The 13,333-nt window shown below is 36.7% G+C and overlaps 2 protein-coding genes across 2 annotated transcripts; both read left to right on the top strand.

Annotated features, from left to right (window-relative positions):
• The first annotated feature begins 479 nt into the window (after nt 1-479).
• Nucleotides 480-2,853, top strand: LOC116120894 (endoglucanase 1-like). Its single transcript, XM_031406869.1, has 7 exons — nt 480-813; nt 914-1,123; nt 1,403-1,603; nt 1,688-1,780; nt 1,864-2,025; nt 2,109-2,220; nt 2,307-2,853. Exons 1-7 carry the CDS (start codon nt 589-591, stop codon nt 2,801-2,803), a joined length of 1,500 nt encoding a protein of 499 aa, XP_031262729.1. The 5' UTR covers nt 480-588; the 3' UTR covers nt 2,804-2,853.
• A 2,784-nt stretch (nt 2,854-5,637) lies between these two features.
• On the top strand, nt 5,638-6,533 carry LOC116120920. The gene is made up of 2 exons (XM_031406909.1): nt 5,638-6,151; nt 6,223-6,533. The coding sequence occupies exons 1-2, from the start codon at nt 5,638-5,640 to the stop codon at nt 6,531-6,533; spliced, it is 825 nt and encodes a 274-aa protein (XP_031262769.1).
• Nucleotides 6,534-13,333: the final 6,800 nt, after the last annotated feature.

Here is a 13,333-nt window from a genome sequence, read left to right as displayed (position 1 = left end):
CAACTGTCTTTTTGTATTCCGTGACTTAGTATGCTACAGACAAATTTAAGTTTCTACGCAATTCAACACCAGTAATCACGGCATCCAAAGTTCAAATCACGCCTACTTAACCCCTTATTTTCTCACTTAATTTATGCAATTTTAAGACTTTAAAGATAATCAACATTGAATGTCTGCGTCTTATTTTATATGTAAAACTTTTAATTCGAGAAAAATACCAGTGACTGCAGAGAATTATACTCTGTAGCCTTGTCATTAATATCTTTTTAGCACGACTTTAATGCCCCTGATTTTAAACTCCGGATAAAGTTGGAGTATTTTTCTCACTACAAACGTCCAAATTTATGCAGCTGATCCCGTGAGTAGCATGACTCTCGCTCTCAAGCCTCAACGACCAACGACTATCCAAACTTAATTCCTGCTTGGTTTTTTCTATAAATTGCTTCACCACCTCGGCATACTCAAATCCATCAGCCTCACTTACCTCATTACCTAGCGTCCCTGCTACTTAGTAGTAGTTTTGTAGTACTGCATGTTAGTATCCAATTCTAATCTCTGATTTTGGGGAAGCTGCTAAGAGGGAAGAAAATGGCTCCTTCTTCTAGTACTACATTTTCACTAACAATGATGATTCTTAGCTTAAGTCTTCTTTCTCTTAGCTTATTTTGCTCTGCATTTACCTCTCAAGATTACTCTGATGCTCTTGAAAAGTCCATCCTGTTTTTTGAGGGACAGCGGTCTGGGAAGTTGCCGTCTAACCAGCGGCTCACATGGAGGGGAGATTCCGGGCTGTCTGACGGTTCCTCTTACCATGTATAGCGTTGTTAATTATATGAGTTATAATGCTTAAAATTAGGCAATTAATAATGTTAATAAACGTTACATTTGTGCGTTACTTGGTTTTGAATTTCAGGTGGACCTAGTGGGTGGGTATTACGATGCAGGTGATAACGTAAAGTTTGGCCTGCCTATGGCTTATACAACTACGTTACTGTCGTGGAGTGTGATTGAATTTGGTAGCTCAATGAAGAACCAGGTTAATAATGCCAAAGCTGCCATCCGTTGGAGCACGGATTATCTTTTAAAGGCAGCTACTGCAACTCCTGGCACCTTATATGTCCAAGTAGGCAAAACAAAATGCTTTATTATTGTTAATTAGTAGACTAATTAACCACTATAAAACTTTAACATATTCAGAGATGCATACTAACTCGCACGAAGAATAACAAATCTTTGCATGAAATTTGATTGGTGTCTCATTCAGCTCATTTAAAGTGTGTCATTGTAGAATAACACATGTAGAATTACACCATAAAACATGCAGATTGTAGAAAACGTTAAGAAAATAAAGAAAGCCTTTTATCTGCGTGTGTTATAGTTTTGTTTCATGCTCATGCTACAGGTAGGAGATCCAAATATGGATCACCGTTGTTGGGAGAGGCCTGAAGACATGGACACGCCACGAAATGTGTACAAAGTCTCCACTCAGAACCCAGGGTCTGATGTAGCAGCAGAGACAGCCGCAGCATTAGCTGCAGCTTCTATTGTGTTTAAAGATTCTGACCCTTCTTACTCCTCCAAATTGCTTAAAACTGCTATGAAGGTTAGAATAACATGCATACAAACTGCATAATTTTTACTAGTAATATAATATCTGTTTACAAGAATGAAGATTGTTTTCGTGTAGGTATTCGATTTTGCAGACAAGTACAGGGGTTCTTATAGTGACTCCCTCCACTCAGCGGTTTGCCCATTTTACTGCTCTTACTCTGGATACCAAGTAAGACACATCAAATGGTTCTTGCTTAATTTATTAAGTTAAACATCATCATCACCATCACTTACCCCAACTCTGTTAACTAGGACGAGCTTCTCTGGGGTGCATCATGGCTACATAGAGCTTCACAGAACAGTTTATACTTGTCTTACATCGAATCCAATGGCCAAACTTTGGGAGCAAACGACGATGACTACTCCTTTAGTTGGGACGACAAGCGAGCAGGAACCAAGGTCCTTCTTTCCAAGGTTTATTCTAAAACTCAACTCCTCACCCTTCTGCAATATTTCAAAATTGAACAAAAGCTTATATAAGTTGTGTCATTTCACAGGCGTTCTTAGAAGAAAACACACAAGAATTTCAATTATACAAAGCTCACTCAGACAACTACATATGCTCTTTAGTACCAGGATCATCTAGTTTCCAAGCTCAATATACACCAGGTCAGCCATACAATTCCTGTTGTTTCCTCTGTTTTTCAATTGATAAGTAACCACTTCATTATTATAATGTTTAATTATCTTTACAGGGGGACTTTTGTATAAAGCAAGTGAGAGCAATTTGCAGTATGTAACTTCCACATCTTTGCTCCTCTTGACATACGCCAAGTATCTTAACTCAAAGGGAGGAGCTGTCAAATGCGGGACTTCAACTGTAACAGCAGGAAATCTCATAACACTGGCGAAGAAACAGGTGGATTACATTTTAGGAGATAATCCAGCAAAAATGTCTTACATGGTGGGGTTTGGAAAGAAGTATCCACAGCATGTTCATCACAGGGGCTCATCGCTTCCATCAATTCATGCACATCCTGGTCACATTGATTGCAACAATGGGTTTCAGTACCTCTACTCTTCCTCATCCAATCCCAATCCCCTCGTTGGAGCCATATTAGGTGGTCCTGATAATAAAGACAGTTTCTCTGATGATCGCAATAATTATCAGCAATCCGAACCTGCTACTTATATCAATGCACCGTTTGTCGGTGCCCTTGCTTTTTTCTCATCCCAAACCACCGCAAACTAAATCAATGTATCTTTGTCGTCTCTTTCTTGATGATTGGCAGTTCGGTAGTGAAGTTAACCGGATCTAAAACGCTTCCAGTTCTGCTTGAAATATGTAAGACTTTTTAGTGGCAGTGATATGTTCCAACTATGGATCTGAATAGGTGTGGCTGTTGTCTTGTTGATGTATTACCTTTGCTATTTCCATATCCTTTTACTTTAAATATGGGATATAAATTAAGTGATCCCCTAAAGTTTCATGTAATAACAAAATCCTCCTAAGATTTGTTAAAAAAAAAAAAAAAAATTCTCTAATCATTAGTAAACCGTTAAAACTTGCAATATTATGAGTTCATAAATATTTATCATATTATCCTCCTAACGAAAACAAGTAATATTATGTATAAAGTTGAAAGAGTAATACTACGCCTACAAACTTTCTCTCACAAACATGATATGCCGGCTAACAATTGACCACTAATGTGTCACATTGCAAATTCCTCCAAATAATTGATAATTTCTACTTTGCTTGATATTCTTTTGGATAATTGATAGTTTTCTACTTTACAACATTATTAGATAAAATAAAAACTAGTGTAGTTTTTTTTTTTTTAAATAAAAAACTTAATATTAATGTGAAGTACCAAAATGAAAAAAAATATATATATTTTTTTCAAAATATAAAAAATTTCAACTTTTGTAAAGAATTATTGTTCTTCCTATACATTAACAGTCATAAGTTGGAATTAGGGAAATTGGGATTTCAGCTTTGTTAACCTAGTATCACTCTTTTATAAATTAGATCCTAAATTATTATGTTTTTTTTTTTAAATTTACACAAAAAATAATTAAGAAAATAAAATGAAGTCATATTTATTGTCACCTTTTCATTTTTGTAGGAGTTGGGCCTTGTACATTTATAAAGTCAAGTCCATCCCCCTAGCCCATATTCATATTGTCCTGACCAATAAAGCCATACCTCTCTTATAATTTATTTATTTATTATTATTTTTTGTGATTGTGGTGTTTGGACCAGTCTGCGCACACTTCAACTAATCATTCAGGATCCTGAAGTTAACGACCAAATAAACCCTCCAGTGGTCACCCCTATTAACAACCAAAGGAAATCAAACTCAATACTTCTTGAGTAATACACTCAATAATCCCTATAACTCCACCCAATCACCTAAAGGTGGCTATTATGATTTACTTGTTTACCAGTTCAATTATATCACAAATTGCTAGAGACTTTGCATAATAGAGCCCATCAAGTTAATGCAACAGACTAAGCCATCATTAGTGACCATTTCTTCCCATTAACCGATAAAATCCAAAACTAAGTTAGCAAGATTAGAATTTGATTTTTCGACAGTCAATAATTAATACTATGTATATAAAGTTGTAANTCCTATACATTAACAGTCATAAGTTGGAATTAGGGAAATTGGGATTTCAGCTTTGTTAACCTAGTATCACTCTTTTATAAATTAGATCCTAAATTATTATGTTTTTTTTTTTAAATTTACACAAAAAATAATTAAGAAAATAAAATGAAGTCATATTTATTGTCACCTTTTCATTTTTGTAGGAGTTGGGCCTGGTACATTTATAAAGTCAAGTCCATCCCCCTAGCCCATATTCATATTGTCCTGGCCAATAAAGCCATACCTCTCTTATAATTTATTTATTTATTATTATTTTTTGTGATTGTGGTGTTTGGACCAGTCTGCGCACACTTCAACTAATCATTCAGGATCCTGAAGTTAACGACCAAATAAACCCTCCAGTGGTCACCCCTATTAACAACCAAAGGAAATCAAACTCAATACTTCTTGAGTAATACACTCAATAATCCCTATAACTCCACCCAATCACCTAAAGGTGGCTATTATGATTTACTTGTTTACCAGTTCAATTATATCACAAATTGCTAGAGACTTTGCATAATAGAGCCCATCAAGTTAATGCAACAGACTAAGCCATCATTAGTGACCATTTCTTCCCATCAACCGATTAAATCCAAAACTAAGTTAGCAAGATTAGAATTTGATTTTTCGACTGTCAATAATTAATACTATGTATATAAAGTTGCAATCCCAACTCTGTTGAAAAAGAGTTTGTTTGCTAGTTGTTGTCCTAGTCTTTTGGGAACTTGTTCTGTTCAGCAAGTTAGCTTTTTTCATTTACCTAGTCTGTAGGTGTTAGTTTTGGCACGTTGTGTAGTGCCTATTTTCTTGCTTTTATTTGTTATGTATAACCCTATATAAAGGCAGTTCTTTTTGTTGAATAAACACATAGACAATTACTTTCTCTTATTTACTTTTGTCCTTTAGTTTTTATTAAAAGTCTGTCCTCTTTTACTTGTTTCAGCAGAAACACTACTTTTTCGCTTCTTTATTTGTAACATTGGTATCAGAGCCTGGGAGAGAGAGAGAGTGAGAAAAGTAAAGTTGAGAGTGCCAAACAAAACAAAAAAGAGAGTCTGTGAGATAGAGTCGTACAAGCAGCAGTTTCATTTCTATTTCACCTAGTTTCTTGTTTTTGCAACAGTAGTAGAAGAGATCGATGGCCTCTTAAACTTTTGTGCAGCCAGCCATTCCATGTTTCGATGGCCACTATGACCATTGGAGCATGCTAATGGAGAATTTTTTGATATCAAAGGAGTATTGGCATATTGTTGAAGTTGGAGTAGCATAACCAGTAGCAGGCACCATACTAACAGACCAACAGAGAACTGATTTGGAAGGGAAAAAGTTGAAGGATCTCAAGGCAAAGAACTATCTCTTCCAAGTGATTGATTGTTCAATTTTGGAAACCATTCTTTGCAAGGACACCTCCAAGCAGATTTTGGACTCCATGAAGAAGAAATTTCTAGGGACAGAAAGAGCGAAGCGAGTTCACCTTCAAGCACTTCATGCTGAATTTGAAGCTCTCCGAATGAAGATAGGTGAATCAGTTTCAGAATACATTTCAAGGACAATGGCAATCACGAACAAGAGGCAGATTAATGGAGAAAAGCTCGAGGATGTCACCATAGTTGAAAAGATTCTTCGATCCTTGATAGCAAAATTTAACTATGTTGTTTGTGTGATTGAAGAATCAAATGACATCGACACACTCGCCATTGATGAGCTACAAAGCTCCTTGCTTGTCCATGAGCAAAAAATTGTCCAGCAGGATAAGGAAGAACAAGCCTTACAAGCTGCAACACATACCAAAATTTCAGGTCCTGGCAGAGGTAAATGGAAGGACAAAAAGATCATGCTACTGATTCAAGAGGGAAATGGAAAAGCCATGATAACAACCACTCAAATGGCTATAAATCGAAGTCTGCAAACAAGTCAAAAGTTGAATGTTTTCGATGTCACAGGTATGGCCATTATAAGTCTAAGTTTCGAACTAATCTGAATAAGCAATGTAGAGAAAGATCTAATTTTGCAGAGAAAGAAGAAGTTGTTTCCCTCTTGATGGCATGTCATGCAAATCAAGGCACCCACCAAAACTTGTGGTATATAGATACTGGCTGCAGCAATCATATGTGTGGGGATAAGTCAGCGTTCTCAGACTTGGATGAAACATTTCGCAACTTTGTAACTTTTGATGACAACTCCAAAGTTTTTGTCATGGGCAAAGGAAGTGTACGAATTCACTCCAAAGAAAAATCTGATCAGATTATTTCTAATGTCTTTTTTGTTCCAGATTTAAAGACCAACTTGCTTAGTGTTGGTCAGCTTCAAGAGAATGGATACTAGATTTTTATTAAAGATGGAGTTTGTCGCATCCAATATGAGAAATTAGGCTTAATTGCTCAAGTCAACATGACTACAAACTGAATGTTCCCACTGTATCTAGACAACACTACTCAGAATTGTTTCTCTACAAAATTGATGGATGAGGGATGGTTGTGGCATTTTCGCTATGGACATCGGAATTTTGGTGGACTAAAGACGCTACAACAGAAGAACATGGTGACTGGACTTCCACAAATTCAGACTCCTTCTCAAATTTGTGAAGAATGTGCTGTTGATAAACAGCATCAAGATCATTTTCCTAAAGGAAAATCATGGAGGGTGAAGAAGGTGTTGGAGCTAGTTCACTCTGATATATGCGGACCCATTAATCCAACATTGAATGGTGGTAAACATTATTTTATAACGTTCATTGATGATTATAGTCGAAAAACTTGGGTTTATTTTTAACAGGAGAAATATGAAGCTTTTCAGCTTTCAAAAGCTTTAAGATGCTGGTCGAAAAAGAAGCAGGCAAACCTATTAAGATTTTTCGCAGCGATCGTGGTGGAGAATACACCTCACACGAATTTGTAAAATTTTTGTGAGAACCATGGTATTCAAAAGCAATTTACAGCAGCATATTCGCCATAGCAAAATGACGTTTCAAAGAGGAAGAACTATACAATTCTAAACATGGTGTAGACTATTCTGTCAAAAGGTCATATCCCAAGAAGTTTTTGGCCTGAATCAGTCATCTAGAGCATTCACATTTTGAACAGAAGTCCTACTATAGCTGTTCAAAACATGACACCTGAAGAAGCATGGAATGGGCACAAACCAGGTGTCAACCACTTCAAAATCTTTGGTTGCATAACATATGCTCATATTCCAGATCAAAAGAGGAAAAAGCTTGATGACAAGGGAGAAAAATGCATTTTTCTTGGTGTTAGTGAGATGTCAAAAGCATACAAATTATACAATCCTATCACTAAGAAAATTGTCATTAGTCGTGACGTAATTTTTGATGAAGGAAGATTCTGGAAATGGGATGAAAACACTACCAAACAACAAATACTAGCTAATTTTGATGGTGAAAATGAAGAAGAAAGGTAGCAGCCCTTACAAGAACAAATTCCCGCAATTTTTGTACCTGCAATTCCACCAAATAAAGCTCCAACTTCAACTAAAAATTCACCACCAGCAGTAGAATATGATGAAAATGTTGATGCAACAGCAAGTTCGTGTTACTAGCGTGTTAGAAAGAGGCCAGTATGGATGCAAGATTATGAGGTAACTGGGATTGATCAATCTGAGGATCCACCTACTCATTTTGCTCTATTTTTAGATTGTGATCTGTTAGACCGATCGTCACGATCACAAAATTAAACCTAAGTACCATAGTTAGCGGTAAGCAGGGTCAAATCCACAGAGAGCAAGACTAACGACCTAATGTATATTTGAGTTAACGAAAGAGAAATTGGCAAAATGATTGATTAAAACTAAGGAAACTAATTACTTGCAGGAAATTAAAAGCATTAAATAAATTGCTAACTAAAACACAATATTAAAAGCGTTGTCGCTACGGGTTCGGTTTGACTCAAGACCAACTCTCACAATTCCTCTCCTCGCTCTTCAATTTCCTAATCCTACAAGGCTAGGCAAATCAATAGAAATATCTCCCGGCAATCTAGGCATAATCTATCCTGTCTCCCCGTCGTCTTAGTTACAGATCGATTGGTTAAAGACTATCATTGACTAACCGAAAAATGCTAAACCCTTAAACACCACTAGTTGGTACAACGTTAACAAGTACAACCTATCAACCTGTATCATCCAATCAACTAATTACACAATAAATGCATTCCTAGTAGAGATGACATTAAACGCTACTACAACTTGATTGCAATCAGTACCGAAGCAATTTAAAGTCATAATCAACATTCAATAATCTCAAACCGACATTCAATTATGCGAAAAGTTATATATCAATAAACGTTCTCAATGGACATTATCAATTCAACACGTCGAGTATCAGAATAATATTAAAGTATCGCAAACAAACTGAAACGAAAACAAATATAATCTGAATACAAGAAACTTAACCAAATATCCAACATTCGGGCTCATCCAACTAGTCGAGAGCTAATGAGGAGATCAGTGGAGTCAATCTCGATCTCGCCTACACCGTAACGGACAACCGGGAACTCAGTCGCTCATGGTGGTGATGACGGAGGCTGAAACAGTGGAAACGGAGCTGATCATGGCGAAGAGGAGGTAACCGACAGCGATATGATGCGAAGAAAGGCTAAAAACGACCAACGGACAGCCCAGAATACGAACAGCCCAGAATACGAACAGCCGCACTTCGTCAGAAAACGTTAATTTTCCGACGGGTCTCCGGAAAACGGTGGCGGAAATGGGATCCGAAGGTACCGATGGAAAGCTCTGGTGATGGGGAGTTCAGATCAGGTCCTGGGGAGGTGAGAAGTAACCGGAAATGAGCAGGATCTGGCCTGGAAGATGAAGAGTCACGACGGCTAAATCGGGGATTCCGGCGGTTTTCGCGGCGGCTGAAGTTAGGAAAGTGTAGATCCGGCTATGGGGAAGGAAGATCTACCCTTGGGGAGCTGGAACGTCGCCGAAAAATGGCCAAAACTGGCCGGGAAGACGAAACGACGCGGTGGTGGAAGGCGAAGCGTCGCGGCAACGTTTGGTTCGCGGTGGTGGCTTGTGGTGGAGGCTCGCCGGCGGAAGATGAAGGGTCGCCGACCTGGAAGATGAAACGTCGTCGGTCGGCGACCAAATTCCGGTGGGAGGCTAGGGTTTTGGGTTGGTTTGTGCGCACGTCCCCCTTTTCACGATGGTCACCTGGAAGTTTATACCCATTGCGACAAATATCCATTTGGTCCCTGCATATTAAAAATGACAAAATCAACCCCAATATTATGACAATTTGACCCCTGAATGGCATAAATGAGACAACATCAGCCCTAGAAAATAAATCACATCCTAATATCAACTTACACAATCTCAAATTTCAATCCAAACATGCCAAATTAGTAAGAAAAACTCAAAATATGATTTTTAAACATAAATTCATAATTTCTCTTAATTGTCTCAATATAACTTCAATTCAATAACACATAGGGTCTTTTTGTCACCAAAGTAGAGTCACTTTCATGACTCTAACATGATCCTACAATTTTTGAAGATGCCGTCAAAGAATCGAAATGGAGGAAGGCAATGGATGATGAAATTACTGCCATTGAAAAAAACAACACATGGGAGCTGACTGATCTTCCTAAAAGGCACAAGACTATAGGTGTCAAGTGGGTTTACAAAACAAAGCTGAAGGAGAATGGAGAAGTTGACAAGTACAAGGCGCGCTTGGTGGCCAAGGGCTATAAGCAAAAATTTGGTGTTGATTACAAAAAGTGTTTGCTTCGGTTGCAAGGCATAATACAATCATATTGGTGATTGCATTGGCAGCTCAAAACTCATGGCCTATTTTTCAGTTGGATGTGAAATCTGCATTTCTATAAGGAGACTTACAAGAACAGGTATTTGTTGATCAACCTCCTGGTTATGTGAAGCTAGGTAATGAGAATAAGGTATATAAGTTGAAAAAGGCTTTCTATAGGCTGAAACAAGCTCCAAAAGTTTGGTACAGCCATATAGATGCTTATTTTTTGAAGGAAGGTTTTAGAAGATGTCCATATGGGCATACTCTTTTTATTAAAATTGAAGATGGAGGAAATATGTTTTTTGTATGCTTATATGTAGATGATTTAATTTACACTGGAAATGATAGGGCCATGTTTGAAAATTTTAAAAAGTCCATGATGAGTAAATTTGAAATGTCTGATCTTGGAATGCTGCATTATTTTCTTGGCATTGAAGTTGTTCAATCAGCTACTGGAATTTTTATTTCTCAAAAGAAGTATGTGCGAGAATTTTAGATAGGTTTCAGATGAAGAATTGCAATTCGTTGAATACACCAACTGAGTTTGGTTTGAAGCTAAATAAAGATCATAAAGGAAAGGAGGTTGATGGAACTCTTTACAAGCAGATTGTGGGAAGTTTAATGTATTTCACAGCAACAAGGCTAGATATAATGTATTCAGTGAGTCTCATCAGCAAATACATGGAGAATCCGACAGAGATGCATTTGCTAGCTGCCCTGCAAGGTACTAAGGAATTTGGGTTGTTCTACAAGAAGGGAGAGAAGTCAGACTTGATTAGTTTTACTGACAGCAATTATGCAGGGGATCAAGATGATAGAAAAAGTACTTCAGGCTATGTTTTTATCCTTGGTTCAGGGGTTGTTTCATGGTCATCAAAGAAACAGTCAATCGTCACTCTATCAACTACTGAAGTGAGTTCGTTGTTGCCAGTTCATGCACATGTCAAGCCATATGGTTGAATAGAATTCTTGAAGAGCTTCATTTCAAGAGACAAGGGCCTACTGCAATTTTTTGTGACAACACTTCAGCAATCAAACTCTCAAAAAATCTTGTTCTACATGGGAGAAGTAAGCACATAAATGTGAAGTTTCACTTCCTAAGAGATCTTACAAAGGCTGGAACAATTGAGCTCATCTACTGTAGAAGTAAGATCAACTTGCAGATATATTCACAAAGCCTCTAAAATTTCCTTTGTTTCTGAAGTTAAGAGAATTGTTGGGTGTTTGTATGTTGGATATTTGAGAGACTTCAGAGTTTTTTGTTTTGTTTTTGAATTGTGTATTAAACTGAATGTTTGAACATTAGTTTAAAGGAGGGATTGTTGAAAAATAGTTTGTTTGCTAGTTGTTGTCCTAGTCTTTTGGGAACTTGTTGTGTTCAACAAATTAGCTTCTTTCATTTACCTAGTCTGTTGGTGTTAGTTTTGTCACGTTATGTAGTGCCTATTTTCTTGCTTTTATTCGTTATGTATAAGCCTATATAAAGGCAATTCTTTTTGTTGAATAAACACATAGACAATTGCTTTCTCCTCTTTACTTTTGTCCTTTAGTTTTTATTAAAAGTCTGTCCTCTTTTACTTGTTTCAACATAAATACTACTTTTTCTCTTCTTTATTTGTAACAAACTTTAGATCTGAATAAATGGGTTATTAAAGTATCAACACCATAATAATCGTAGGATTATCTTCTTTGAATTCTTCTTAACTATACATGATTTCTTACTTTATTTGTTATTCTTCTTGATAATTAATAGCTTCTTATTTTACAACAATAAAAAATCTTACCCATTCCTAATTTTATATTAGTGTAGACCTAATACAAATTTTTTTTCATTTAGAACTTGAGTAATGCTACACTTACATCACTCTTTTACACAATTTTCATTACATCATGATATGGCATATGTCACAACCACACAAATTTTTAATTATTTTGAATTTTTAATATTATAATAGAATTTGTGTGGTTGTAGCATATGCCACATCATGATGTTTACAAAATGGTGTAAAAAAATGGTGTAAGTGTAGCATTACTCTTAGAACTTATACTATTATTTATGAGTTGACGAATATTTACATAATTATCTTTTTAAAGAAAACTAATATTAGGTATATAATGCTTGAATCCAAACTCTCCATCCTAAGTCTAGGGATGGGCATGGGTCGGGTTGGGGCCGAAGACCCCTGTCTTTGGTCTCGGCCCAAAAGTCCAAAGGGATTCTCCGATCCCAACAGTCGAGCCGAGCCGAGTTTTTGACTTAATGAGCTCGACTCGTGAAAAAGAAGAAGAATTTGAGCTGAGCCTCTAATTTCCTGACTCGACTCGACTCGTAAAGAGAGAAAGAGAGCCTGGCTTGTGAGCCAGCTTAATGAGCCGAGTTAGAGCCAGCTCGTAGCCAGTAAAAAGCATGAAATTTTTTTTTTAAAAATTCGGTGCAGATTTTCTCTCCCTCATATATTACTCTTTCTCTTTCACTGCTTTTTCCTTTTAATTTATTATTGATCTACTTTCCCTTCTTTTCTCTCTCTCTCTCTCTCCAGACTCCAATGGCTCACGTTTCTCTTTCTTTTTTTTTTCTTTTTATCCTTTCTTTCCCCCTGTTTCCTTTGCTCTCTCTCGTCTCCACCAACTCTGAAGTTATTTTCTTCCTCTTCTCTTTTGTTACTTATTACTTTTTGCTTTCTCTTCTTTTCTCTCTCTAACGACGCATGTTTCTCCTATTTTCTCTTTCTTTCCTTCTTTCTCCCTTTTTCCTATTTTCTCTTTCTTTCTTTCTTTCATTCTTTCTCCTTGGTTCCTTGCACTCTCCACCAAATTTGACGCCGACAACTTGCCTAAAATGGTTTGGTTTGGTTTGGTTTTAGGGGAAATGATTTTAGTTACATTTTTAGGGATTTTAACATCGGGTGTTTTTGTTATTTCGTTAATACCCAAAATATATTTTACTTTCTCAGTTGCTATTTGGCAAGTTACCAGGAGCTTGGGTAAGTGCAGAGTAGAGGTCAATGGATCAAATAGTAGTGATGGATTGAATATTCGCCACCAAAATCAGCTAGAAATCAACTAAGAACAAGAAATTCTAGTTTTGTGGTGACAAACAATCGACAAGAAATCAAATGTTGTAATAGAAATGTTTTATAGAGAAGAGACTGCAGGTTCAGATAGTGGTGATGGAGAGAACTTTTTGTCATCATAATCGACCGAAATAGGCTTTAGATAGTAAAAAAACATTCTTTGAGTGAAAAGTGATATTTTGAAACTTTTTGAGTAAGAAATGTCATTAAGGCAAACCTTGGGTGGGATAAAGTCGTTCACTCTATAAATTTAATCAATAACTTAAACCATGGTTACCGAATAA

Source organism: Pistacia vera, unplaced genomic scaffold (genome assembly GCF_008641045.1).
Source record: "Pistacia vera cultivar Batoury unplaced genomic scaffold, PisVer_v2 Contig95, whole genome shotgun sequence".
Lineage (NCBI taxonomy): Eukaryota > Viridiplantae > Streptophyta > Magnoliopsida > Sapindales > Anacardiaceae > Pistacia > Pistacia vera.
The sequence above is the reverse complement of the archived record's forward strand: the minus strand, read 5'-3'. Positions and strand labels throughout refer to the sequence as shown.

Coding starts and splice junctions, on each gene's coding strand:
- LOC116120894 (XM_031406869.1), top strand. CDS start 589: ATGGCTCCTTCTTCTAGTACTACATTTTCACTAACAATGATGATTCTT. Junction 1,781..1,863: donor GCTCTTACTCTGGATACCAA/GTAAGACACATC, acceptor TCTGTTAACTAG/GACGAGCTTCTCTGGGGTGC. Junction 2,221..2,306: donor CCAAGCTCAATATACACCAG/GTCAGCCATACA, acceptor TTATCTTTACAG/GGGGACTTTTGTATAAAGCA.
- LOC116120920 (XM_031406909.1), top strand. CDS start 5,638: ATGAAGAAGAAATTTCTAGGGACAGAAAGAGCGAAGCGAGTTCACCTT. Junction 6,152..6,222: donor GAATGTTTTCGATGTCACAG/GTATGGCCATTA, acceptor CTAATTTTGCAG/AGAAAGAAGAAGTTGTTTCC.